Source organism: Schistocerca americana, chromosome 8 (genome assembly GCF_021461395.2).
Source record: "Schistocerca americana isolate TAMUIC-IGC-003095 chromosome 8, iqSchAmer2.1, whole genome shotgun sequence".
NCBI classification, from domain to species: domain Eukaryota; kingdom Metazoa; phylum Arthropoda; class Insecta; order Orthoptera; family Acrididae; genus Schistocerca; species Schistocerca americana.
Window position 1 is genome coordinate 123,035,760 of NC_060126.1, and position 26,280 is coordinate 123,062,039.

General features: G+C 39.6%; 1 protein-coding gene across 1 annotated transcript in view; it reads left to right on the forward strand.

The window, feature by feature from the left end:
- Positions 1 to 1,634: 1,634 nt before the first annotated feature.
- The window catches only part of LOC124545615 (protein HIRA-like), a 322,322-nt gene continuing 297,676 nt past the window's right edge, over positions 1,635 to 26,280 (forward strand). Inside the window, 3 exon segments of the mRNA XM_047124563.1 lie at positions 1,635 to 1,650; positions 12,762 to 12,824; positions 13,551 to 13,661. Of these exon segments, the coding sequence (XP_046980519.1) occupies positions 1,635 to 1,650; positions 12,762 to 12,824; positions 13,551 to 13,661 (190 nt within the window).

Genomic DNA, 26,280 nt, shown 5'->3' on the forward strand with positions numbered 1-26,280 from the left:
GAGATCCAGAAGTGTTGGTGCCTGCCAAGACATCCGTCAGTGGAGCCTGAATCTCCACAGCCCGAGGTAGATGTTGGCTGTAATAATTAACTGTCCCCAGATAGTGCTGGAGCTCTTTGAATGACGAAGGTCTGGGTAGGTTTAGTATTGTCTGTACTTTCTCAGGGGCAGTGAAATGCCGTCGGCAGAGACCCGAAACCTAAGAAAAGTGACAGCAGGCTGATGTAGCTGCAATTTGTCCTGGTTGGTCTCGATGCCTGCTGCTGTGAGGGTGTTCATAACAGTTTACACATGTCGAATGTTGTCCTCAACATAGGAGCTGAACACAATAATGTCATCAAGATATGCAAAGCAGAATTTTAGGTCGAATAGCACTTTATTGATGAAGCGTTGCTATGTCTGGGTTGCGTTTCTCAAACCGAAGGGCATGAATCGAAACTGAAATAACCCAATTGTGGTGGTGATTGCTGTCTTCTTGATGTCTTCAGGTGCCATGGGGATCTGGTGGTAGGCCCGTTTGCAATCAGTGACAGAGAACGTGGTCGCACCTGTGAGGGAACTGGTAAAGTCGGCAATGTTGGGTATGGGATAGGTGTCCATAATTGTTCGTGTGTTTAGTTGACAGTAATCTTCACACATGTGCCAGGACCCGTCTTTCTTGGGTGTCATATGAATGGGCGTAGACCAGCTACTGGCAGAGGGTTCAATGACGCTGGAGCTTAGTAGTTCAGAAATCTGATTTTTAAGGTCAGAGAGGCGCTCGGGACAAAGTCGACGTGATTTACTGGAGATTGGGGGACCTGGCGTGAGCTGAAGCTTGTGAACCGTGCCGTTGGTGACGACAGAAATGTTGCCGGCGGCGCGGGAGGCGGTTTGTTTACAATGTGTGGTGGGCAAGGCAGGCGAGGCGTGGTTGTGGTGTTTGGAGACACTTGGCGGATCCGACAGGAGCCGAGGTGGCAAAGTGTGCCAGGAGTCAACACAACAAGATGGCCCCCAGCCCGCAGCAGTGGCACTGTGGTTGGGTGAGCCATTAGTGAGTCCATTGTCCAAGGGTGTGGCCTGTGACAGCACGGTCACGGGCAAAACGCTTGGCGTGAGTGCACTGTTTGTGTTTTCAGTGGTGGTTGCACGGCGGCGCGCCGGAGCCGAAGTTGCATAGTTTGAGGTGCCGTCCACGAGGGGCGGGGTAGGAGCCGTCAGTTCGGGAACACGTGATGCTCGTCATGCATGCGCACTTGTATCCAGCTGAGTGTCAAATGCTGCCATGTTAGGACGGTGTGGCCCTGCGGAGGTGTCAGTACATGTTATGGCGGTCTTGATAGTACAGTTGCGAGGGGTACCAGGAGATAAACACACAGAGGCTCGATTGCTGCGACTGCAAGCAGATTCGGCGCACTTATTGATCTTGCTTTGTCCTTGCTGTAGTGTCTGTAATTCCTTTGCTGCATCGGAGAGCTGGAGCTGAGATTCGTGGAGCCAGAGGGAGAGCTTGAAGTTTTCCTTGTGTAGGTGAGCGACGTTTTCAAGCTCGACAAGACACCTGTGCATTGTTTCTTGTAACATCGTCGACAGAGATGAGCATGTACGGATGAGATGAGCCCAGACCGATGTGTCACGGGGGAGTTTGCTCGATGGAGCACAGGGGAAGTGAGTCTTGGACAGGTGATGAAACACGGTGTTTCGCACTAGGTTTGGTGAAAGTTTGTGGTGTCGCAAGAAGTCAATGCCTAGTATAGGTTCATCAATTTCACACACTAAAAAGTCCACTCGATTTTGCAGTTTGTGAAGAATGAGATGATGTGGGAAGTTGAACCTGAGTAGTGTAGTTTAGTTGAATTCAGGGCCTGCGGTGAAGTATAATGATGGCGGATGTTCGATGACACTAAGGACGTAGGCAGCAGCGAAACATCGGCGCCTGTGTCCACTAGGAAAAGGTATCCCAACGAAATGTCTTTAGTGTAAAGTCGTCCGCAATTATCTGGTCTTTCCCGGACAGAATGGAGCACTGGGGGGTGCCTGTCATGTTGTGCAAGAGGGGGCGTGACCGTGGGCGGAGCAGGTGATGTCCCAGTAGCTTGTTTACTGCTTCCCGGAGCGAGCGCAACGGTCGGCACAGTGCGGCCCCGGCCGCGTCCGGCTGCAGGACGATGAGCCTGAACCAAAGACTTGTCAGGTAGGCAGTGGCTAGCGAAATAGAGCAGTGATGCATCGTGTAGCTTGTCAGCAATTGTCATTCTTCGCTCGACAGGTTCGGGAGACATCTGAGCCAGAGCAAAGCGGATGTGAGGAGATATTTTATCTGACCAGATGGCGAGGAGAGCTGTGTCAGAGAGTAGATCGGCGCTGACCAGGGAACGTAGCCGTCTCCAGAGCTGGAAAGGTTTGTCGTTGCCTAGTTGCTCGACATGGAGCACTTGCTTTGTTGCTGCCTCAGTTGAGCGTGCCAGCCGACGTATAACTGTCTTTTTGGCTAGAGTGTACTCGGTAGGTGAGTCTGGGGCGTCGACCAGGTCAGCAATCAAGTCCTCCTGGTCGTGCAGGTGGGTGATGAGACACAGAAACCTGGTTGACTCGTCGAGTTTGTAATGGTCGAACACATCGTCTGCAATTTTGAACAAGGTTTTAGCTCTGTCGGGATTAAACGGCGGCAGCGTCGGTAAGCATTGTAGAATGTTTGGAAGAACAGATAGAGTTCGTTGGGGCACTGCCTGAAACGAGCTGTTGTTGCTGTAGTGTTCCAGGAGAGTGTGCCTCCAGGGGTTGTGGCAACGATGGCTGTTTGGGTGGCAGCGTGAAGGTGGCACGTCGTGGTTGAGCGTGATCCGTCGTGATGCAGAAGGCCGACGCGAGTGAGACACCGTAATGTGTCAACTGCGGTTGCGGAAGCTCAACGCGTTGCAGCTGTGTTCGGATTGACGTGTCGTGGAAGACCGACGCGGATGAGGCACAAAGATGTTCCAAGAATGGTAGCGGAAGTTCGACTGGAACCGGCACGGGGGCAACAGGTGAGAAAAAGTTCAAAGTTTGAGAATGCGTGTTAGTCCGAGGAAAGCTCGACAAATGATCAGAGCTGGGGCCACCTGAATTGCAGGGAGGCTACGGGGGTGTGGGCTGTCCGGTAGCACAGTGTGGGAAATGATGTCGAACGTGGGATGGAATGTGTGGATGTTCACTGTTCTTAGTCAGTCCACTCAAAATGGTGTGTGGATAAGGTGAATGCCATAGCACAAAAAACTGAGGTGTAGCAGTGGGACGGCAGTGGAGGTCAGGCACAGATAACAAGTTATTGTTCCTGTTGCAGGCCGACGTATTGAAGTAGGAAGGCATGTGCTGATGCTGAACCAAGGCAGGCGTGGGCATGGTCGGATGCTGAGGAGGTTGACATGTGAGCAAAGCAGTTCTGGCCATGTGGCAGGTGTCCATGTGGTATTGCACAGATTGGGGTGTGGCAAATCATTGTCCTGGCGGAGGTAGGTTGTCCAACGAAGCATTTGCAGAAATCGGCATTGGTCCCGCAGTGCACGGAGATCCGTAAGAGGTAACTGCATGAGGGAGGGAGGGAGGGCACATGTGGTGGGAACAAAGGCATTTGATAGCCAGAGTCATGCACACTTCTAACCTCACTAATTGTTGCAGGCTTGAAAACGCCAAGCGAAATGGGCGCAATCGTCGAGAGAGAGGCATCGTGTTGCAGTCCTGGCAGGTGTAAATCGCCTGCAACACGATGCATATCGATCAAAAAATCCGGCATTAGGCGCTGGGCCTAAATCATTGTTCGAATGCTGTGTCAATGTAATACAAGCGAAAATAAGCAACGTGGAGGTCGCGGACACAGTAAAACGGCGAAAACGGAAGACATTAAAACTCGGGGTCACCAGTGAGGGAAATGTTCGGGATAGTTACACCAAACAACCTCCATTTAGCAGTAGTTCATTTATTCACCCAAACACAAGCAAGGCTCACAAAGAACTGACATGACGGAACAGGCCAAAGATAATCTTAGCATAGTTCAAAGATGGATGCATCGATGTTGATGTCGATTTCATCTGCGCCACAACTGCACTGTATTCACCTATTTCTACAATCTCCCGACAAATGATCAGGGTATAAGTATTATATTCAAATGTTTTAGTTTTTTATCTTATACTTTCTGACATGTTCCACACCCACAAGAATAATCTCAGTTTTTGTGTCTATGGAAGAAAACTGAATCTAAGCTAATCTGGACTAATCAAGTAGACTACAAAATAGAACAATCAATTGATGTAATGAAGTCTATAGCCGGCACTTGGTGGGGTACTCATCTCTCTGTTCTGATGATATTACACAGAGTACTAATAACAATAGTACTAGACTAAGGAAGCTTTCTTTGTGGTAATGGTTCAAAAAAGCTCTCTCTAGATAATCTTCAATATTGTTGTCTTGGGATATGTGAATAAGGAATGCAATCCACAGCCATAAATGCATTGTTGGCTGAAGCAGTAGGAAAGCCCCTTTCAGAAAGAAGGCTTCAAATAACAAAGAAGATCTTACAATGGAAGAGACCAGACTCAGGTCTTACTTCACATTGTCTTCTACACCAATTACAATCACTGGATGTGTCAGTAGTTCAAATTCAAATCAATCTCACAACTGTAATCTTACCCTCCCACACATCACCATTAAAATTCACTGTCGGTTCATTATTTTCAAAAGCTTTGAGAGGCATAAGATGCACAAAAGGAAACCTTTTTAATAATCTTCATTATCTCGGTGTTGATGGTACCAAGTCTTGAATATAGGGTACATTCTTGAGGCTGAAATTTTTATAACGTTGCGAGTTCTAGTTGAACTGAATAACTAATGAAAATTTGCTATGAGTATCTTTTTATTTTATCCCATTCTTTTATATCATACCGACTTTAGAATTCCACTTCAGAACATGAATTCATTTTGTTGTTGTCAAGATTAGAAATTCGTCTACTTCCATCAGAGGCATGCCCACTACTACTACATTCTGCAGTACTCACACTATTCCAAAGAGTTTACAAAGCAAAAGATTTTTATGTACTGTTTTGAAAAAAGAAGAATCGTCACCAAGATATAACATTATTTTATAAATTAATCCAGAAATAAATTTAATAATTGGTATAAGATTGTGCAACTAATAACATGAATTTTAAATGTGCCAGAAATTTTGTAATTTCAAATATTTTTAAAACAAGAGTAACTTTAACTGTATGTACAGAGAAATAACAAATTAATTTCTTTTTACATATTTTAGCCCAAAACACAACACATCACATACCAAATCATTTGAAGTTCATTCAGTTAGACAGCTGATACAATGTTCACCTATACAATGAATCAAGAGAATACATGGCATAGGTTATTTCTAAAAAAAAAAAAAAAAAAAAAAAAAAAAAAAAAAAAAAAAAAAAAAAAATAAAAATAAAAAAAAAAAAAAATAAAAAAAAAAAAAAAGGGTAATGTTAGAGGAGAGTGACCCATTACACAACCTCTCCTTTTATTAGCAGCCATTCAAGAGGTCCAATTAAATTTCCATTCAGTTGCCAGTTGAGTAATGCTACAACTTTTTATTGTAACCTGACAAGGTGCTCTTCTTATAAATGGAACAAGGATGACATGAATTGAATTTTTGAAGTTTCTTCTAAGGCGTTGTTAATATTTACAGATGGGTCAAAAAGGAGATTCAGTGGTTCTGTTGGCTGTGCTTCCTTATGACCCGTAAATAGAACTTTGCAAACAATTTATCCTTCCAATACATTCTTCCATCTACACTCCTGGAAATTGAAATAAGAACACCGTGAATTCATTGTCCCAGGAAGGGGAAACTTTATTGACACATTCCTGGGGTCAGATACATCACATGATCACACTGACAGAACCACAGGCACATAGACACAGGCAACAGAGCATGCACAATGTCGGCACTAGTACAGTGTATATCCACCTTTCGCAGCAATGCAGGCTGCTATTCTCCCATGGAGACGATCGTAGAGATGCTGGATGTAGTCCTGTGGAACGGCTTGCCATGCCATTTCCACCTGGCGCCTCAGTTGGACCAGCGTTCGTGCTGGACGTGCAGACCGCGTGAGACGACGCTTCATCCAGTCCCAAACATGCTCAATGGGGGACAGATCCGGAGATCTTGCTGGCCAGGGTAGTTGACGTACACCTTCTAGAGCACGTTGGGTGGCGCGGGATACATGCGGACGTGCATTGTCCTGTTGGAACAGCAAGTTCCCTTGCCGGTCTAGGAATGGTAGAACGATGGGTTCGATGACGGTTTGGATGTACCGTGCACTATTCAGTGTCCCCTCGACGATCACCAATGGTGTACGGCCAGTGTAGGAGATCGCTCCCCACACCATGATGCCAGGTATTGGCCCTGTGTGCCTCGGTCGTATGCAGTCCTGATTGTGGCGCTCACCTGCACGGCGCCAAACACGCATACGACCATCATTGGCACCAAGGCAGAAGCGACTCTCATCGCTGAAGACGACACGTCTCCATTCGTCCCTCCATTCACGCCTGTCGCGACACCACTGGAGGCGGGCTGCACGATGTTGGGGCGTGAGCGGAAGACGGCCTAACGGTGTGCGGGACCGTAGCCCAGTTTCATGGAGACAGTTGCGAATGGTCCTCGCCGATACCCCAGGAGCAACAGTGTCCCTAATTTGCTGGGAAGTGGCGGTGCGGTCCCCTACGGCACTGCGTAGGATCCTACGGTCTTGGCATGCATCCGTGCGTCGCTGCGGTCCGGTCCCAGGTCGACGGGCACGTGCACCTTCCGCCGACCACTGGCGACAACATCGATGTACTGAGGAGACCTCACGCCCCACGTGTTGAGCAATTCGGCGGTACGTCCACCCGGCTTCCCGCATGCCCACTATACGCCCTCGCTGAAAGTCCGTCAACTGCACATACGGTTCACGTCCACGCTGTCGCGGCATGCTACCAGTGTTAAAGACTGCGATGGAGCTCCGTATGCCACGGCAAACTGGCTGACACTGACGGCGGCGGTGCACAAATGCTGCGCAGCTAGCGCCATTCGACGGCCAACACTGCGGTTCCTGGTGTGTCCGTTGTGCCGTGCGTGTGATCATTGATTGTACAGCCCTCTCGCAGTGTCCGGAGCAAGTATGGTGGGTCTGACACACCGGTGTCAATGTGTTCTTTTTTCCATTTCCAGGAGTGTATATCACCGAAAAAATAGCCATGAAGGAGGCACTATTACTAGGTAGACAAACAGGATGTGGCAACATTGCAGTTATTTCAGATTCAAAAAGTGTTATTCTAACCAACAAAAATTCAAAATGGAACTATGATACAAACTTACATACAGCTGAAATTATTCACATGGTGATGCAAAGCAATGATAAAGGAATTCTATCTTCTTTCATTTGTATTCTCAGACTTTCAGACATCATAGAAAATGAATATGCAGATCAGGTTTGAAATCAGTAGGAATTTTATATCACTCAAGAGTTTCTAAATCCGACCTCAGTCCATGGATCAAGGAAAAAATTATTATTTATTCAAAAGAATGTTGGAAGCCATCTGTAGCCAATAAGGACAGCTTATATGCATTAATACAAGAATCTATCTCACATAAACCTTGATTCCCGGACAGAAATCTTTAAAGGAAATTAAAAACTACTGTAATTTAGATATGGTTCAATCACTGATATTTTCCAGCCCAAATTCACCAAATTTGAGTCTTGGATTCACCTTATTGTGACAGTGACAGTATCTCCATGACGGCTCAAACAATGTTTTCTTTGCTTGTCCAAAACACAGTATGCCCACTACCTTGTAGCTGCAAGACAATATTTAAATTTGTTACTTCAATTCAAATTGCGGCATAGATACTTAGATGTTCAAGAAAGTACCATTGAAAATATATTATTTAATCATTAAAATTTTCAGTACATTATATATGTAATATTAGTGGTTATGTGGTACTATTTACCAAGAGGTAAAGAAAACAAAAAACTAAAGAAAAACCTTGTATTTTACTTTGGATAAAAACAAACATAGAATCATTTATTCCACATAAAATTACAGATTTACGCAGAAATAAAGCAGAATGGAACAACATACTGACAGCGCAACTCAAAGAGTGCAGTACACACAAGTACTCACAATCAGAAAACAATGCAATGAATCAAGAGTTTCTGAATCTGATCTGTGACATGTTACGTCACAAAATTTTTAAGTTTTGACACATGCTATTCCACTTGATAATTGCCACAGAATCGAAATTGCGGTATTGGGTCTTAGAAATAAATAATTTTACAGTTAAATGGTGACCATGACAGCACGTACAAAATATTGCATGACTGAACCTCAACTACGGAAGTTGATTTATTTATTTATTTATTTATTACGAGTTCTATATACCCATATGAGAATATATCTCTGGATATAGAACAAGTCTGTTTTTTACAAATTATTGTTTAGTGCACAAGTACATTGTTCTCATCATATAAATAATAGGAACAGATAAGTTAACATATAACATTACGTATGAGTTACTGTACTTGACTTCTGAATGAATATACAGTTATACATACAGATATACATACATTTCAGTTTTTAAATTACACTGTAGATAGATTAAGAATGATAAAGAAGTATAAAGGCCACAAGAAAAACATACTCAGGAAGTGTTATGCATTTTGGCTTAGAAATTCGTCTATACTATAAAAAGATCCATCTAGAAGGAACTGCCTCAGCTTTTCTTTAAAGTGGGGTATGTTTCCAACCAGTTCTTAAATTATTGGTGGAAGGATATTAAAAATCTGGGAGCCACAGTCTAACACCCCCCTGTGCATGATGCTCTTTGTTTTTACATCATAATGAATATCAAGTTTACTTCTGGTGATATAATTATTGTACAGACTATTGGATTTAAATAAATTGCTATTTTTTTGAAACAAAGCACATCAGGGAAAAATATATTGAGCAGTTTTTGTAAAGATTTGATCTCTAAATAGATTTCTGCATGAGTGCCTAGGATGTACTCTGCACATAATTCTTATGGCTCGCTTCTGTGCATGGAACAATTTTCTTGTCGACAACTGATTTCCCCAAATATTACACTGTAGGCCATAAGCTTATGGAAATAGCAAAAGTATGCTGTTTCTGTTGTGGTCACCTCCCTACTGTCTGATGTGTTTCTCAAGGCAAATGTTATTGAGTTTAACCTTTTCCACAGATCCTGAATATGGTAGTGCCACTTAAGTTTGCTGCCTATATGCAGACCCAAGAATTTGGAAGACTCAACCTTTGTATTAGAGGAAAAAAGAACATAATTTGTCTTTTTTAGATTGATGGCAAGACCATTAGTCTCGAACCACTTGTCATAACTGCTATGGTAGTGTCATAAACGAACATGGTGAGTTTCCCATGATCTGTGCATAGTGGTAGATCATTTATAAATATTAGAAAATGAAGTGGGCCGAATACTGAGGCTTGAGGTACTCCAGTGGCAATGGAGCCCCAGCTGGAAGACACCATGCAGTACTTCCATGATTTCTTTCTGGTTTCTACCACATAGACAGGATTCAAGCCATTTGCCTACTGTTCCACTCAATCCTAGGGTGTTGGCTTTATTCCGAAGAAAATGGTGACTTACACTGTCAAAAGCTTTTGACAGGTCACAAAATATTCGAACTGTCAGCATATTATTATTTATAGATTCTAAAACATTGTCAACAAATGCATCCCCAGTTGATACCCTTTTTGAAAGCCAAACTGGCAACTGCTGAGGGTGCAATATTTACTAAGATGCTCAACCACTCTGTTGTGCACCAATTGGAAAAACTGAGAGTAATGAAATGGGTCAATAATTTGTAGCATCAATCTTTTCCCCCTTTCTATAAATTGGTCATATAAGTCAACATTCTAGCCTGTCAGGCAATACGCCTTCCTCCAGTGACATATTACAAATATGGCTGAGGACTGTACTTTTTCACTACAACAATATTTCTGTAACTTGGTGGAAATGTTATCAACTCCAACAGAGTTTTTACTTTTTAAAGACAGAATTACTTTTTCTATTTCTTTCACTGCCATTTTCCAAACATTTTGTTACTTAAGGTGTATCTTTATTTACAGTACCCAGGCACCCCATTTGTTTTGTGACTGTTAAGAAATGGATATTGAAAATATTAGCCAATATTTCAAGATCATCCACTGTATTGCACCCATTTCTTAAACTAGTAATTTCTTTGGCAGTTCACCTTTTCCCAGTCTCACGTCTCACATATTTCCATATGGTTTTCATTTTGTTAACCGATTTATCAATTTTCTCTTTGAAGTGCATGTTTTTTGATTTCTGTATCACTTTCCTTAACATCTTAGAGTCCACGTACCTTGCCTCTTCATGTCAGTATTGTTAGACAGTCTGGCTGACCTACAGAATTCTCTTTTTGTTTTACATGTGTACTCCATGACTTAAATGTAGTGTTAAACTTGTTTTCTGTGACTCTTTTCTTTGGCAACACTTCCTCAAAAAGACTTGTTATTTGATTAATAAAGACAATGCATTTTGAGTTAACTTCTGTTGAATTATATATTTCAAACCAGTCTACTACTCGTTACTCCTACCTATATGTCTACATTGTTTCTTTATTTACTGGTCTCAAAGTTTTTCAGATAGGTTGTAGTTTTATCTTAAGATCAAACTGAAGGAAAGTAAGAAGTACAACATCATGGTCTGACAGCCCACTTAAGACTTGACTGACTGACAAGCTGCTGTGCCTAGACTTATTAACAAAACCATTATCAATAAGAGTACTTGAATGGTCAGGTAACCTAGTGGGAAATTCTACTATTTGCACTAAGTTATAAGCACTCATCAATTGCTCTAATTCTATTCTATCACTTATTTCAGTCAAGAAATTTAAATTAAAGTCACCTATTAATATGACTGAAATGTGTTTTTATACAATTTTGACAAAACTGCTTCACTCTGTTTGAGAAAGATTCCGAGATCCCCTGTAGTTACTCTATAAATTAAAAATATCACAACTGGTCTCTTATTTGCTGTCAGCTCTATACACACACTTCAAAGTGTTGCTTAGTACAAATCAAGATTTCTCTAATATGTTGCTTTGCAAGGTCACAAAACTTTTGTTTCCAGGCACGCACTTTACCGCTAAAGTAAGACGCCCACTCGTAAAATATAAATGAAATGTAGTGTCATCTACATTGTGTATTTACTATTAAAAATACTGATTTTGGCGCCATATTTTCTTGTATTCAAAGTTCACCGCCATACCACTAGGAGCGCTGCTGTCATTCTGTTTCCGTAGCTATTTATATTTTGATATTCTGTGTCTTAGTGTCAGACTCCATCAGAATGAGTAGATCTTTGGTCTGCATCTTATTTATTATAGAGTTTATTTCAGTCAGAATGAAAATAAATTGTATTTAATGTCATAAAGACCTTTTGCATTGTGCAGGTTGCTGTTTTATTTGAAAATTAATATCTTTGATGGGTTACGCCTATCATTGATTGGTGCTGTTTTGCTTTCATCAGAGGTGCAAGTGTATTGTGGATTTGGAGTATGGGAGTAAATACTTTTTATGTGGGTGTTGATGAGGATAACATGTTCACTCTTAATGATATTGAAGTGCAACGACAGCGAAAGTAAAGGAAGTGAAATGTTTGTACTGCGATTTAGGCTATGGAAATACGGAAGCGTCCGATCCCACACGTCTGATTTGATCCATGACGTCACAAATATGGCGGAAACAAACACAAACACACACACTTTCCACAAGAAGCCTAATGACACTAACGGGACAAGCGCGGGAAATGGGGTGTTTTGGGTGGGGGCAAATTAAATATAATTAAATTTAGAGGACTTGCATAGCTACAACGTGTGAGTGAAGACAGCCAAGCATGAATACCCACCCGCCTCCCCAGGGGGTCGTAACCCCTGAAACCCGTAGCAGATAAAGATGCTTCAGTAGCTGATTAGTGTTTCTTGTCTTTAAAAAAAAAAAAAAAATCTCACGGGATAGAACGAACAGATCAGAAAGATAAATATAATAAACTAAAACAGAAATTTGAGGAAACAGATAATTAAAATAAGTAATAAGTGTTTTTAAATTTAAAAAAAAATCTCACAAGATAGAACAAACAGATCAGAAAAGTAAATAAAATAAGATAAAACAGAACTGGAGACAGCCACACTCAAACCAAACTCCACGCTGTCATGACGTCACACACGACAACATCCTTACATCATGGGTCAAAGCCGACGCGTGGATCGGACACTTCTGTCGACCCCCAATATCAACATACACAGCCACACACTGGGATTGAACACTTCTCGTGACCTGCGCACTGTTAATTTTATCAGTCATATCCATTCCTGAACAAAAACAACAACCGATTAATTTTAATACAATTACCACACCATATGCAGCGAACAACACTAAATTAACCATCACACAAAATCGTTAACTAACTAAAACGAATTCCACTAGAAACACAGCCGACACTCGAACAATTCTGGATAATGAGCAAAAGCAAACTGAGCCCATTACAGCACACAAACGAAAACCCTGAACATACCACCAGAGAGCACAACAAACCACAACACGATGACATCTACAAACACGCCACACTCACAAACCAAACTCCGCGCCATCATGACGTCACACACAACACCCTTACGTCATGGGTCAAAGCCGACGCCTGGGATCGGACGCCTCTGTCGACCCATAATTTTTTTCAGAACTTCCTATTTTGTCCATTGACATCCTTCCTGATGGATCCAGGTTTGCAACAGGAGGACAAGGTACTATTATGTGATGGATTTGGTATAATATGTTTGTGAACTTAATGTAAATCTTGTGTTTGACCAAAAGCATTTATTTATATGAACAGGACACCACTTCCACGGTGCAAGTGTAGAAGAAAGATGTAGTAGCATCAGTGTGTTTTCGTAAAGATCTGCACCAAGAATAGAATAGATTTATTCACCCTTGAGTACAATTGAATGCACATATTTGTCTCTGTTATAGCCCATTAAAAAAATTTTGTGTGTGCATTCAGCAGCAAATGCACAGTATATTAATTTTATACATATAGATCACAAAGGACTAAGAATGTATTAGCCACTGCATAAAACTGTGGTGCATAAGGGAACCAGAAATGAACAGTTTGAAGCTATTTGATTTATCAACTATGCAGAACTATGTCCAAAAGAAGAAATGGATTAAGAAATTGTGAACTGTTGGTTGGTTTGTGGGATTGGAGGGACTACACTGCTACGGTCATCGGCCACTGTGAACTGTTAACAGAAAATTTGACTCTCAGAACATAGACCTTTTGAATATCACAGTTGTCAAGATGGTTTTTAGTTTGACACATTTGGTCCATGACAGTGCTACCAGTACTTGGCTTTGCCATTAGTTTATTTCTATGTGCTTTATGATCAATTGACGGAAATCACAATTTGTGGAATATTACACCAGCTTTGTGTACAACAGCATTGTTACCCATGTATTTCATCTTTTTGCAGGTGGAGATTCTGGAAGAATTGTTATTTGGAATATGGCTCCAGTTGTTAGTCCAGAAATTGAAAATGATGAAAATATACCGAAAATGTTGTGCCAAATGGATAATCACCTAGGTATGCTTACAGCCTACACCTATTTGTTTCTTTCATTTTTTAAGGAGCTATTTCTTACAACAAAATTTCAGATTAACATCATTTGTAATGATCACATGGTTTCTGAAATTTTCACTGCAATAACTGCAGGTGGTTCATTTTAAGTGACTGCTCATATATACATTAAGCTTGGATTGTTCTGCACTCTGTACATCATAGATTGAAACTTCCTATGGGTTGACTCTTACACAGTAGATTACAGCAACCAGCCACTTTTTACAGAGCTATTTATTTATTTATTTAAACAGCACCATTATTGATTATGAACTGACAGGTTCATCTTCAGATGGCTAGTTCACGTTTTACATTAGCTTTTGCCTTTTGTTTCCCCAACAGATGAAATTTCATTGGGGTAATGGTGCATTACAATCAAAACAAGATGTGAGGCAATGTCTTTTTAACTATAATTGTGCCTCACAACAATTTTAAGTGAAGTAAAGAAATTATTAAAGGGAAGACATTCCGGTGAGTAACCGAAACATTCTGTAACTTTACAGGTGTCTTTGCTACAGGCTGTGTCCTTCCTAGTTCTTGGTAAGGGTTATTTAGTGCCCACATCCCCACACTTCCTTTGTTTCTGCATGCAATTCTTCCAAAATTTTCATTGGTGATTTGTCTATTATGTAATATAGCTTTTCTGAACATATCTTGCTAAACTAAAGTGTGTTAATGTGGAGGGAAAATAGATGTTGGGATGCACTACATTTCATGGCATAACTACAACCTTTATTTTGTATTCACAGTTTTTAGTGTGTCTGCCTCACAGCCAATTTGTTGCCTCTAACAAAACCTAGACCTTGGGCTAATGTTACAGGTCAATTTGTTAACAAAGATGTGTTGTTGATGGGGGACGGAACTCAGTCACACTTGAACCTCATTTCCTTAACTCCTGAGGAAAAAAATCCTATGCGTATAGAACTCATTACCAAGCCCAATATGACCTTATAAAATGTAAAAGCCATAAAAATTCTGTAGTATGTGTGAATGATGGTACAAGAAACTTTTTGGTCTCTTTTTTTACCTAATACACAAGGCATAATCCGTATCACTTCAGGCAGGGGAGTTACCTTCATAGTCTCGGATGTCATTGAATTTAGCGTATGTTAAAATTCAGAAGTAAGTGAGAATCATGTATTTTTTTGTCTTCCCCACAAAAATTTCTGCCACTGAGATACAGGCCTCCAAAGATGACACTGTGAACACCATTTTGAAGATGCAAATTTTGGAATTTTTTAAAAAAATGCTGTATCTCTGTAAAAGTTCTAGATATTTTGTTAGAGTTTTTTTTATTTGAAAGATAATTGCTTTATGATGATAGTGGTATCCTCCATTTGGACATATCTGTCAAAGTTCATTTTCTTAATTTACAGATTTTTTTTTTTTTTCAAAAATGTCAGTCCAGAAAAGTTAGATCTTTTTTCTGTCGATTATTACCAATTAGTGCTATCTTCTGTGTAAGGGAGAGCTTCCACTTTTAAGTTGGACAGGTTTTATTTATTTTTTAATATTTTTTTTAACTTTCAAAGGTAATATATGCTTCCAATGAAGTAGTTTCTTACTAATTTCTTTGTTACAATGTTTATTTCCATTGTCTTTGTTGCAATTATCTCTTATCACTTTCTTTGTTGCAGTTATTTCTTTTCAGACTCATTGTTGCAGATATTCTTACACTTTGTTGTAGTGTCTTATCAGTTTCTTTATTGTGGTTGTTCATTGCAGGTTTCTGTATTGTAGTTGTTCAGTGCTAACTTGTTTTCTGAAAATGCTTCTAAGAAATCTGAGACCATACAGTAAGTTCCCTGTTTTTGTGAGCAATTTGCCAGTTGACACAGTTGCAGTGTGTTTTGTGAAAAGGACTGTTTGAAATGTCTTCTGACTGGGGCCACAGGAGAGTGAAGTCTGCTGACTATTTGCATATCCATAAAAGACTGATATAAACGACAGACAAAAAAACAGACTTTACTCAAGTTGGGAATAAGTGTTCTCATTTGAAGAGTCTGTTTCAAAGTTAAGATGTTTCCAGTGATGAATTTTTGTGTTCTAAATGTTTTAACAGAATAACAACAATGATAGTATCTGAATAAGGTGAAGCCTCCCATGGTGCAGGTGATGCAGATTTTGCATCAATAGAGGAAGAGTTAAATACCCTGAATCAGTCAACTACAGAGGTAGATGTTAGTCCTGTTTAGAAACTGTGATCAGTGAAGTCGAGCCACAAGCTCTTTGCCTCAAGAAAGCTCAGAGAAATTACTAAAGCAGTGGATGAATGCACTACAGCAAAACTGACCACACTCGTCAAAGTAAAAATTCCATCTTCAGAAGAAAATGAACCGAAGCACTCTTTCACCTCTTGCCAAGAATTTTCACAAATATCAATTCAGCTGTTGAATATTGGGCACCCTACAGTGAAAGGGTGCAAGTTTTAACTATTGTTACAGAGACATTTTCAAAGAAAACAATTTTGAGCCATATTCCATCAGTATCAAAGTACATTGTAGACAACTCAAGAAATGTGAGGTCTGTAAAAGGAGTCTTTGGAAGGCCAGATCCCTATTAGGCCTATGTTCATCCTGTAGAAGCAGCTTATGTTCAAATAGTGCAGTCATTTTATCTGGAAGATAAGTAGAACTGTTCTTGCCTGAGTGCCAACAAGAAAGACACTATATCTGTAACAGTTGAAAGTCAGAAAGTTATGTAAGTGAAGAGGTACGTGACTGGTGGTATTAAAGAAACTTAATAGCAATTTATAAGAGCATCTATACAACTTCATATGTTGGGAGATCAAAATTTTATGCACTGCAATCCAAGTGGGTAGTTCCACACCCATCTAGAGATGTCTGCCTGTATGTGTACTGCGTGAATTTTGAATGTTGTATGGTAACTTTGAAGAACTTACTGGAGCACGTGACCTATGACACCTTGGTTGTTGGATGTGTGAAGTCTTTAGTAGTCTGTTACGTAAAGCAAGATACTTGTTTGTTTCAAGAATTTGGCAACTGCCTTGGAAAGGGAGGACTGTCTTTACAGCCACTTGGCCGGAAGACGTAGCAGATAACTCTGCAGAAATTACATATGTGACATGGGAGGAAAGCAAACTAATTAAGAAAACTGTTGCCTTTGACAGTCTCATTGATGAACTTGGTAAATGGTCAGTGAAAGGAATAACACACCAGCATCTGAAGAAATTGCAAGAACAACACATTGCAGAAGTGAAAGGGTGTGTACAGGCCGAAGAACTATGTTTAGTGCTTCACTGTGATTTTGCTGAGAACCGGTCTGTAATACTCCCACAAGAAGTACAAGGGTATCATTGGAGTAATAACCAGGTATCAATTTTTACAGGAGTGACATATTGTCAAAACAAGACCACAAGTGTTGCAGTTATAAGTGATGACATAGGCCATGACTCAGCACATGCCTTGCTAGCAATGCGCGAAATTCTTCAACTGCAAACAGGGGCAGAGATCATCATTACTTCTGATGGTGCTCCTAGTCATTTTAAGTGCTACTGGTCACAGGAAGAGTCCTTGTGATGGTGTAGGAGGCCTGCTGAAGCAATATGCTACAAAACACAATCTTTCGAGATCAAATACAGCTGCAATTCAGAATGCTGAGGATTTTACGAGAGTCATGAAATCTTGCACATCCACAGCCCTCATTCTTTTGTCCAAAGAGGAAATCAAAGAATTCTGTGAGCGGAAAAAAAGAAGAATGGTCCAAACAAACTACTACTGCGAAAGAAATTCAGAAGACACGTTTTTGGACTCAAAGTGATGGGCAAACTCATATTGCATGCACTTTAAAGAGGAAGAGAGAAGAATTTCATTCGTTCGGCAAACACCTTAGAAATAGCAGGATAATATTCGGACTCACAACCTGAGAAGGGGAGTGTTTGTGGTGTGTGTGTGTATACAAAATTGTAGTGAACTTTATGCTAACACATGGACCAGCTACTGGATACAGGTTTCCAGCTGAAGGACAGCAACAACACCATCAGTGCTCACTTCCTGTTCAGTGTTTTGAAGATTGTAAGTGCTCCAGTTCCTATTGGTTCAACAGGAATGCATGACTGTATATTAAAAAAAGATACTGAAGCAGTGGAACACACTTTTAGTTCATTGACTGTCTAATTTCAATTCAAAACAGAGTGCACAGAAGTTGTATAAAGTGAAGCTTTTAAGTCTTCGAACCTTTCACATACATTTTGGAACAGTTTAAAAAGGTTGAAAAATGAATCTCTTACTCATCTTTCAAATCTAAAATTGTGTTAAATAAGGCTAGGTTTTGATGTTTATGAGCCTGTTGTGTGATAATGTGGTAATAAAACAGGTTTTATGTATGGCAAAAATTTCAGTTGCTTATAGAACCTGTTCAACCTAAAAGTGGAAGCTCTCCTTTTCAGCAAATGTAAAACTATATGGTACTAATCAACAGGAAAGAAATCAAATTTTTATGGATTGGCATTTTTAAAGAAAAAAATCCATAAATTATAAGTAAAGTTCAGAATGCTATAATGAAATAACTTTGACAGATAAGTCCAAATGAAGGATTTCTTTGTAATCATAAAGCAGCTATCCTTCAAATAAGAAACACCCCCAACAAAATATCTGGAACTGGTCCATAGATACAGCATTTTAACTTTTTTTTCCAAAATTTACAACTTCAAAATGGTATGTGCAGTGTCATCTTTGGAGGGCTGTATCTTGGAACAGAATTTTTTTTTTTTTTTTTTTTTTTTTTTTTTGGAGAAAACAAAAATGTGTGTGTTTCTTACTTAGTTTGACATTTTAACATATGCTAAATACAGTAACATCTGAGATGATGAAAGTAAGATTTTCTCTTAGCCTTCCTGTATTGATATGGACTATGCCATAACTAAATAAATAAATAAAATTACTGCATATGACAGTTGATGTGATATGAAGTCTTGATGTAAGTAAAGGCCTATAGCAGTTAGAATAATTTGAACAATGCAAAGTGATAGGCTATAAAACAAAGAACATGAATGAAAAGTGTTTGCTGCATACAAGGATAAATTTGATAATACTGATGATTATGTAATTCCAATCCCAAAGAAAGCAGGTGTCGACAGGTGTGAAAATTACTGAACTATCAGTTTAATAAATCATGGCTACAAAATACTGACACACATTATTTGCAGAGGAATGGAAAAAGTCGTAGAAGCCGACCTCAGGAATGATCTGTTTGGATTCCATAGAAAAGTTCGAACATGCGAGGCAATACTGACCCAATCACTTATCTTAGAAGATAGATTAAGGAAAGGCAAACATACATTACTAACATTTGTATACTCACTGAAAGCTTTTGACAATGTTGATTGGGGTAAAATAAAAGGAGAGAAAGGCTATTCACAATTTTTACAGAAACCAGATAGCAATTATTACTACAAGAGTCGAGCAGTGCGAAAGGGAAGCAGCGATTGAAAAGGGAGTGAGACAGGGTTGTAACCTATCCCCGATGTTATTCAATCTGTATATTGAGCAGGCAGTGAAGGAAACAAAAGAAAAATTTGGAGTAGGAATTAAAATCCATGGGAAAGAAATGGAAACTTTGAGGTTTGCCAATGGCATTGTAATTCTGTCAGAGACAGCAAAGGACCTGGAAGAGCGGTTGAACAGAATGGACAGTGTCTCGAAAGGAGGATGTGAGATGACCACCATCAGAAGCAAAAGGAGAATAATTGAATGTAGTCAAATTAAATCAGGTGATGCTGAGGGAATTAGATTAGGAAATAAGACACTGAAAGTAGTAGATGAGTTTTTTTCTTTGTAGAGCAAAATAACTGAGGATTGTCGAAGTAGAGAGGATATAAAATGTAGATGGTCTCTGGTAAGGCAACTGTTTCTGAAGAAGAGAAATTTTTTAACATCAAGTATAGATTTAAGTGTCACAAAGTCCTTTTAGAAAGTATTTGTATGGACAGTAACCATGCATGTTAGTGAAACATGGACAATAAATAGTTTGGACAAGAAGAGAATAGAAGCTTTCAAAATGTGGTGTTAGAGAAGAATGCTGAAGATTGGATGGGTAGATCAAGTAAAATGAGGATGTACTGAATAGAATTGGGGAGAAGAGGAATTTGTGGCACAACCTGACTAAAACAAGGGATCGGTTGGTAGGACACATTCTGAGGCATCAAGGGATCACTAATTTAGTATTGGGAGGCAAGTGTGGAGGGTGAAAATCATAGGGGGAGACCAAGAGATGAATACACTAAGCAGGTTCAGAAGGATGTAGGTTGCAATAGTCTTGCTTTTAGAAAAGTGTTACAAGAAATTTGTTACATATGCCATTAAGACTAAATGCTTGTTCCAGATCACAGCAGATAGTGCTCAAAGTAAACAATTTCAATGTTATGGAATACTGTACATAGAGGACAGACATCAGGTATTATTTAAATGAAAGCTCCATGATTAATTGCAACATAATTCATTTTTTTATAGTTTTGTGTTATCTTTTGGATATTTCTGCTGAATTGATCACACAAATACTACTATAGACAGAAGGACAGGTGCTAAATACCAGTCCAGAATAAAGTATCTTGAACTGTTGTACCTGTTCAGTGACAGAGGGTCCTCATAACTCTATCAGTCTGTGTAGCTTTCATCTATCTATGATTCAAGACCTGGAGTGCCAAGAAATAATGTTTTAAAAATTTTTCGCTTCATGAGTTGTTTGTTTAGTGAACATGCTTAAAAGTTCAGGATCAACACGGAGATAAATGGAATCTTAGGTTCATAAGAGAAAGAAGATACCTAGTGACAGTAGTACAGGAATAAAACTAAACTCAGAACAAGATAGCAGTAAACATAAAATCCATGAAGGTTCAGTGCTACATCTATTTCAGAGTTTAATCCACCTAAATGATCTAACATTGACCTCAATGGAGTGTTCAAAAACTCTTAATTCTTCTTGACGAGATTAGCATGTTCATCAAAAGGCAGCTTCAACTATAGCATACGTATTTCAGGAGACTGTTGAATAGGCCTACTGCAGGTTCACACTAAAAAAAAATTCATGTTCTGAGTTGGGTTGATGTGGGGGGAGGAGACCAAACTGCGAGGTCATTGGTCTCATTGGATTAGGGAGGAACCATCCCGGCATTTGCCTGAAGCAATTTAGGGAAATCATGAGAAACCTAAATCAGAATGTGCGGACACAGGATTGAACTGTCATCCTCTCAAATGCAAGTCCAGTGTGCTAACCACTGTGCCACCTCGCTTGGTCATGTTCTGAAATTTCAAATGAGTAAAAAAGAATCTTCTGGTACCAGAAATAGATACTAATGATCATGTGCAAGGTGAAATAGCATGTGTAAAATTACTTGGTGCTCAGTTGGCTAACAAACTAAAATGGCGTCAGTACATATGCCTACATAAATTAATCAAGTTACTCAGCTTACACCCCTCGCCCCCCCACCCCCCCACCCCTTTCCTCTTCTTCCCCTGACTCAGTTGTATCATTCATTATATTGTCTTGAAAAACTAGGTTGTTATTTTGTGTTGTGTACTGTTCGCAGCCTCATGGTGACCTAGGAGATGAGAAAATGTCAATATGGTAGTAGTTGCGCATATTGGCCCCTTGTAGAACTCTGCCCATGGGTGAAAATCAGCCTCTCTTAATACTTCACTTCATAGGCTGTATGGATACAAGGCGTACTAATGTAAAATGTGTTACTCTTTTATGAGACTTAAATGTACAGAGTGAGCACAAAGTCTTGCCCTGATTGTAATAATAACCATTTGACATAATAATTTACATTTTATGCTGTTACTTAGGTTAGTGTTACTAGTTTTTTTTAATTTTTTTTTTATTTTAAGAAAACTTATGTTAGTAAACCTCAACAGGTACTCCCTTGGTAGCTCGGAGAATGTTGAGGCGGTATTCCAGTTCCCGCAAGGTGTTTTGTAACATGTGTTCTGTCACAGTACCCACAGCAGCTTGTATCCTAGCCTTCAGTTTGTCATCGTCAGCAACTGGTGTGACAAAGACTCTGTCCTTGATATAGCCCCAGAAAAAAAGTCAAGGGGTGTAATGTCTGGAGAGGGGAGTAATGTCAGGATTGGTGGATTGGAAGGAGTGCTATACCATGACAGAGTCTTTGTCACACCAGTTGCTGACGTCAATGAACTGAAGGCTAGGATACAAGCTGCTGTGGGTATTGTGACGGAACACATGTTACGAAACACCTGGTGGGAACTGGAATACCACCTCGACATTATTCGAGATACCAAGGGTACACATGTTGAGGTTTACTAACATAAGTGGTCTTAAAAAAAAAAAAAAAAAAACTATTAACAGTAACCTATGTAATGGCATTAAATATAACTTATTAAGTCAAACAGTTTTTCTGTTATAAATTTTTATAATCAAGGTAAGACTTTTTTTCTAAAATCATTGTCAATGCAAATGTAGCATGCTCCTTCATGGCATCTGCTGATACATGGGACAGCTCGTTTTTTTTTCCTAACAGTTTGTGAGCACTATTTAGCTACCAACAGTGAAAATTAGAATATCTCCCACTTATACATGCTGGAACACCTCTTTCGGAGGAAGTAATAGGAAGAGAAGAGCAAGTAGACGAAGATGACAAGGGAGGTGACATTCTGCAACAAAAATTTGACAGAGCTCTAAAAGAACTACGGGACAACCAAGTAATGGGTGTTGATTAGATTAGATTAGTACTTGTTCCATAGATCATGAATACGACACTTCGTAATGGAATGTGGCTATGTGGCTATCTGTCAGACTTTTGATCCTATTAGGTAAGTGACCAAAGACTTTTGTGGCAGCATAATTTACCCCCTTCTGAGCCAAAGTTAGATGTAACCTTGAGTAGTGAAGATCATCCTTTCTCTTAGTGTTGTAGCCATGTACACTGCTATTACTTTTGAATTCGTTCGGATTGTTAATAACAAATTTCATAATTGAATATATATATTGTGAGGCTACAGTGAATATTTATAGCTCTTTAAATAAGTGTCTGCAGGATGATCTTGGATGAGCTCCAGTTACGTGGTTTTGTGCAGCCCCAGAATATGATGCCATACGAAAACAGAGAATGAAAGTAGGCGTGCTAAGCTAATTTACTCAGATGTACATCGCCAAAATTTGCAACGACCCTAATAGCATAAGTAGCTGAACTCAAACGTTTCAGCAGATCCTCAGTGTGCGTGTTTTGTTTTTTTTTTCATTTCAAACCCTCATCAACGCATACACCTAGAAATTTTGAATATTCTACCTTAGCTACCGATTTCTGGTCGAAGTCTATATTTATTAATGGTGTCATTCCATTTACTGTGTGGAACTGTATATACTGTGTTTTGTCAAAGTTTAATGATAGCCCATTTCCAGAGAACCACTTAGTGATTTTCTGAAAAACAACGTTTACAATTTCACCGGTTAATTCTTGTCTGTTGGGTGTGGTAGCTATATTTGTATCATCAGCAGAAAGTACCAGCTTTGCATCTTCATGAATATAGAATGGCAAGTCATTAATATATATTAAGAACAGCAGAGGACTGAAGACCGAACCTTGTGGCACCCCATTCTTGATTGTTTCCCAGTTTGAGAAATCACCAGTTTTTTTGCATATTATGTTAACTGCTTACTTCAACTTTCTGCACTCTTCCATTTGAGCACTGTCCCATTCATACCACAGTACTTGAGCTTATCTAGAAGCATTCCATGATTTACACAATCAAAAGCCTTTGATAGATCACAAAAAATTCCAACGGGTGACTTCTGGTTACTCAGAGCATTTAATATTTCATTAGTGAAAGTATATATAGCATTTTCAGTTGAAAAACCTTTCGGGAAATCAAACTGACATTTTGTTAAAACTTTATTTTTACAAAGGTGTGAAGCTACTCTACATTACATTACTTTTTCAAGAATTTTGGATAAAGCAGTCAGAAGAGAGATTGGGCAGTAGTTGTTGACATCAGACGTATCCCCTTTTTTATGCAGTGGTTTAACAATGGCACACTTCAGTCTACCTTACTTCAGAGAGCTATTACATATGTGGCTAAGAATCCCACTTATTTCTTGGGAACAAGCTTTTATTATCCTGCTGGAAATGCCATCAATTCCATGTGAGCATTTATTCTTAAGAGAGTTTATTATCTTCCTAATTTCAGAAAGAGAGGTGGGTGGAATTTCAATAGTATCAAATGGTGTGGGTAAGGCCTCTTCCATTAACTGCCTTGCTTCTTCTAATGAACATTTAGATCCTATTTTGTCTATAACATTTAAAAAATGATTATTCAAAATGTTTTCACCTTCCGGTTTGTTGTTTCTCAAGTTTCCATTCGCTTTGATGGTGATGCCATCATCCTGTACTCTTGGTTGCCCTGTCTCCCTTGTAATAATATTCCAAATTGTTTTGGTTTTGTTATCAGAGGTATTAATCTCAGACATGATGCACATACTTTTGGACTTTTTAATAACCTTTCTTAATGTAGCACAGCAGTTTTTACAATATTTGACTGCTTCTGGGTCATTACTCTTTCTTGTTGTTAGATACAGTTCCCTTTTGTGGTTACAAGAGATTTTTATTCCTTTAGTAAGCCAAGGTTTTTTTGCGTGGTTTCTTATAATTAGATTTAACTACTTTCCTGGGGAAACAGTTTTCAAATTCTCTTACAAGTGTATCATGAAATAAGTTATATTTTAAATTAGCATCGGGTTCCTTGTACACCTCATCCCATTATAACTGCTAAAGATTTTCTCTGAAATTTCTAATTGTTGAGTCATTAATTGAACGCACAGCTTTGGAGGGTAGTTTTGAATTACTGAATGGAGCTGTGTCATATACTGTAACTAGCTGAGCATCACGATCAAAAAGGCCGTTCTCAACAGGACAAGAATTTTTGTTTTTAAACCTATCTTGGTCTATAAAAGTGTTATCTATCAATGTGCTGCTGTCCTTTACTATCTGAGTAGTAGCTACTACAAATCGTGGTGGCATAGTGGTTAAAAACTCTGGAGGGTGAGTGTGAGTGTTCAAATCCCAGGCTGATTATCCACATTTAGGTTTGCAGTAGTTTCACATATCCCCTCAAAACAAATGCCAAAACATCTTCTATTGGAAGAATATAGCCAATTTCCTTCCTCATTGTTGTCCTGTCTAATTGTGTTTTCCATTTGTAAATCATTTTTGACAAAATTGCTTATTTCTAAGCATGTTCTTGATAAACTTTGTACAATTTAATTTCCGTAAGATTTATCTGTATGTCTGACATTTTTTACCTTCAGCATATAAAACAAAAACACAACAAAACAATGGAGCTAAAACAATCAGTTATTGACATCTTTAATTTTCGTTCCCATCTATTTCCCCCCTCCTCACCCCACCACCACCAACCTACCCACCCACCCACCGTTCCACCTCTGCTACGTGCACATTCACAATTCACTTTGCTTTATTAACTCATGCGTGATGTTTTAGTAGTAATCTCTGTCTTGCATATTACCCTGTCTTCCACCATTAAGCGCTCAGGATTTCAAATCTCGTCCGATGCTGTCCACTACAATCAGTCTTTCCTTCTCATCCCGTACGGTAAGTCTCCCCTGACCCACAGTTCTGGGTGACTTTGCCAAAAACTATCCCTTTTCCTAGACCTCTCCAGTCCTTTTCCTTCACCCTTCTTCCTTCCCCTTGAACCATTAAGGAGCCACTGGCTCTGAAAGCTTGCCATTTACGACAGTCTTTTATGTGTGTGTTCTGCTGCCACTTGCTAAGTAGATTTTTTAAGATAAAACATTGGAACTGATATTACCTTGCTCTCTTCCTTAAATTTTTAATTGATTATACATTATTATTTGCTGCAGCATAATATTCTGACTCCAAGACACTATAGTGGTTCATATTCATTCAGTTGATTTTCCACATGCTTCTAAGGTTCTCAGGCATTGCACTGGGTAGTGTCATGGGAAGTGCACTGTGCTTCAATGTAGCAGCTCATCATCTTCAACTGTGGGGAGTAGTTGTAGCTCGTCAATTCATATACTGATTCACTAGAGAAGTGCAGATGTCAAGAGGCTATAACATCATCACAGATAACATTGACATCTATAGCTCCCTGCTAAAGAAATAGGCAGGGGACCCCAGATGCATGACACATTGAAAACTGCTGCAGACCCCAGCACATGCATTGTAGCAAAGCTGAGCTCTCCTAGCTTTTGAGTCTGTCAGTGCAATCTTGTTGAATTAATGTATCTGCTCCAATCATTGCTTTAGTGTTACCAAAGCTGCGGAATCCTCTGTTTCTGTCGAGTAAATCATTTGCTATATATATTTCAACCATTACGTTAATGGCACAGCTTGTGGCAGGGGTTTCCTGCCCCACATGTGGGATCAACGGCTCATTCTTCTGGTAGTGGGGCTTTGTATGCTGACATCTCCTATGGTGATGTTATAGCCCTACTTCCTGGCACATGCATTCTTCTTAGAAACTTCTGTATAAATTGGCAGCCCACTTCAACTCAGCACAGTTCCACCAGAAAATGATGAGCAGCAACTTCATTGAAATATAACTTATGTTCTATGGCAGTAACC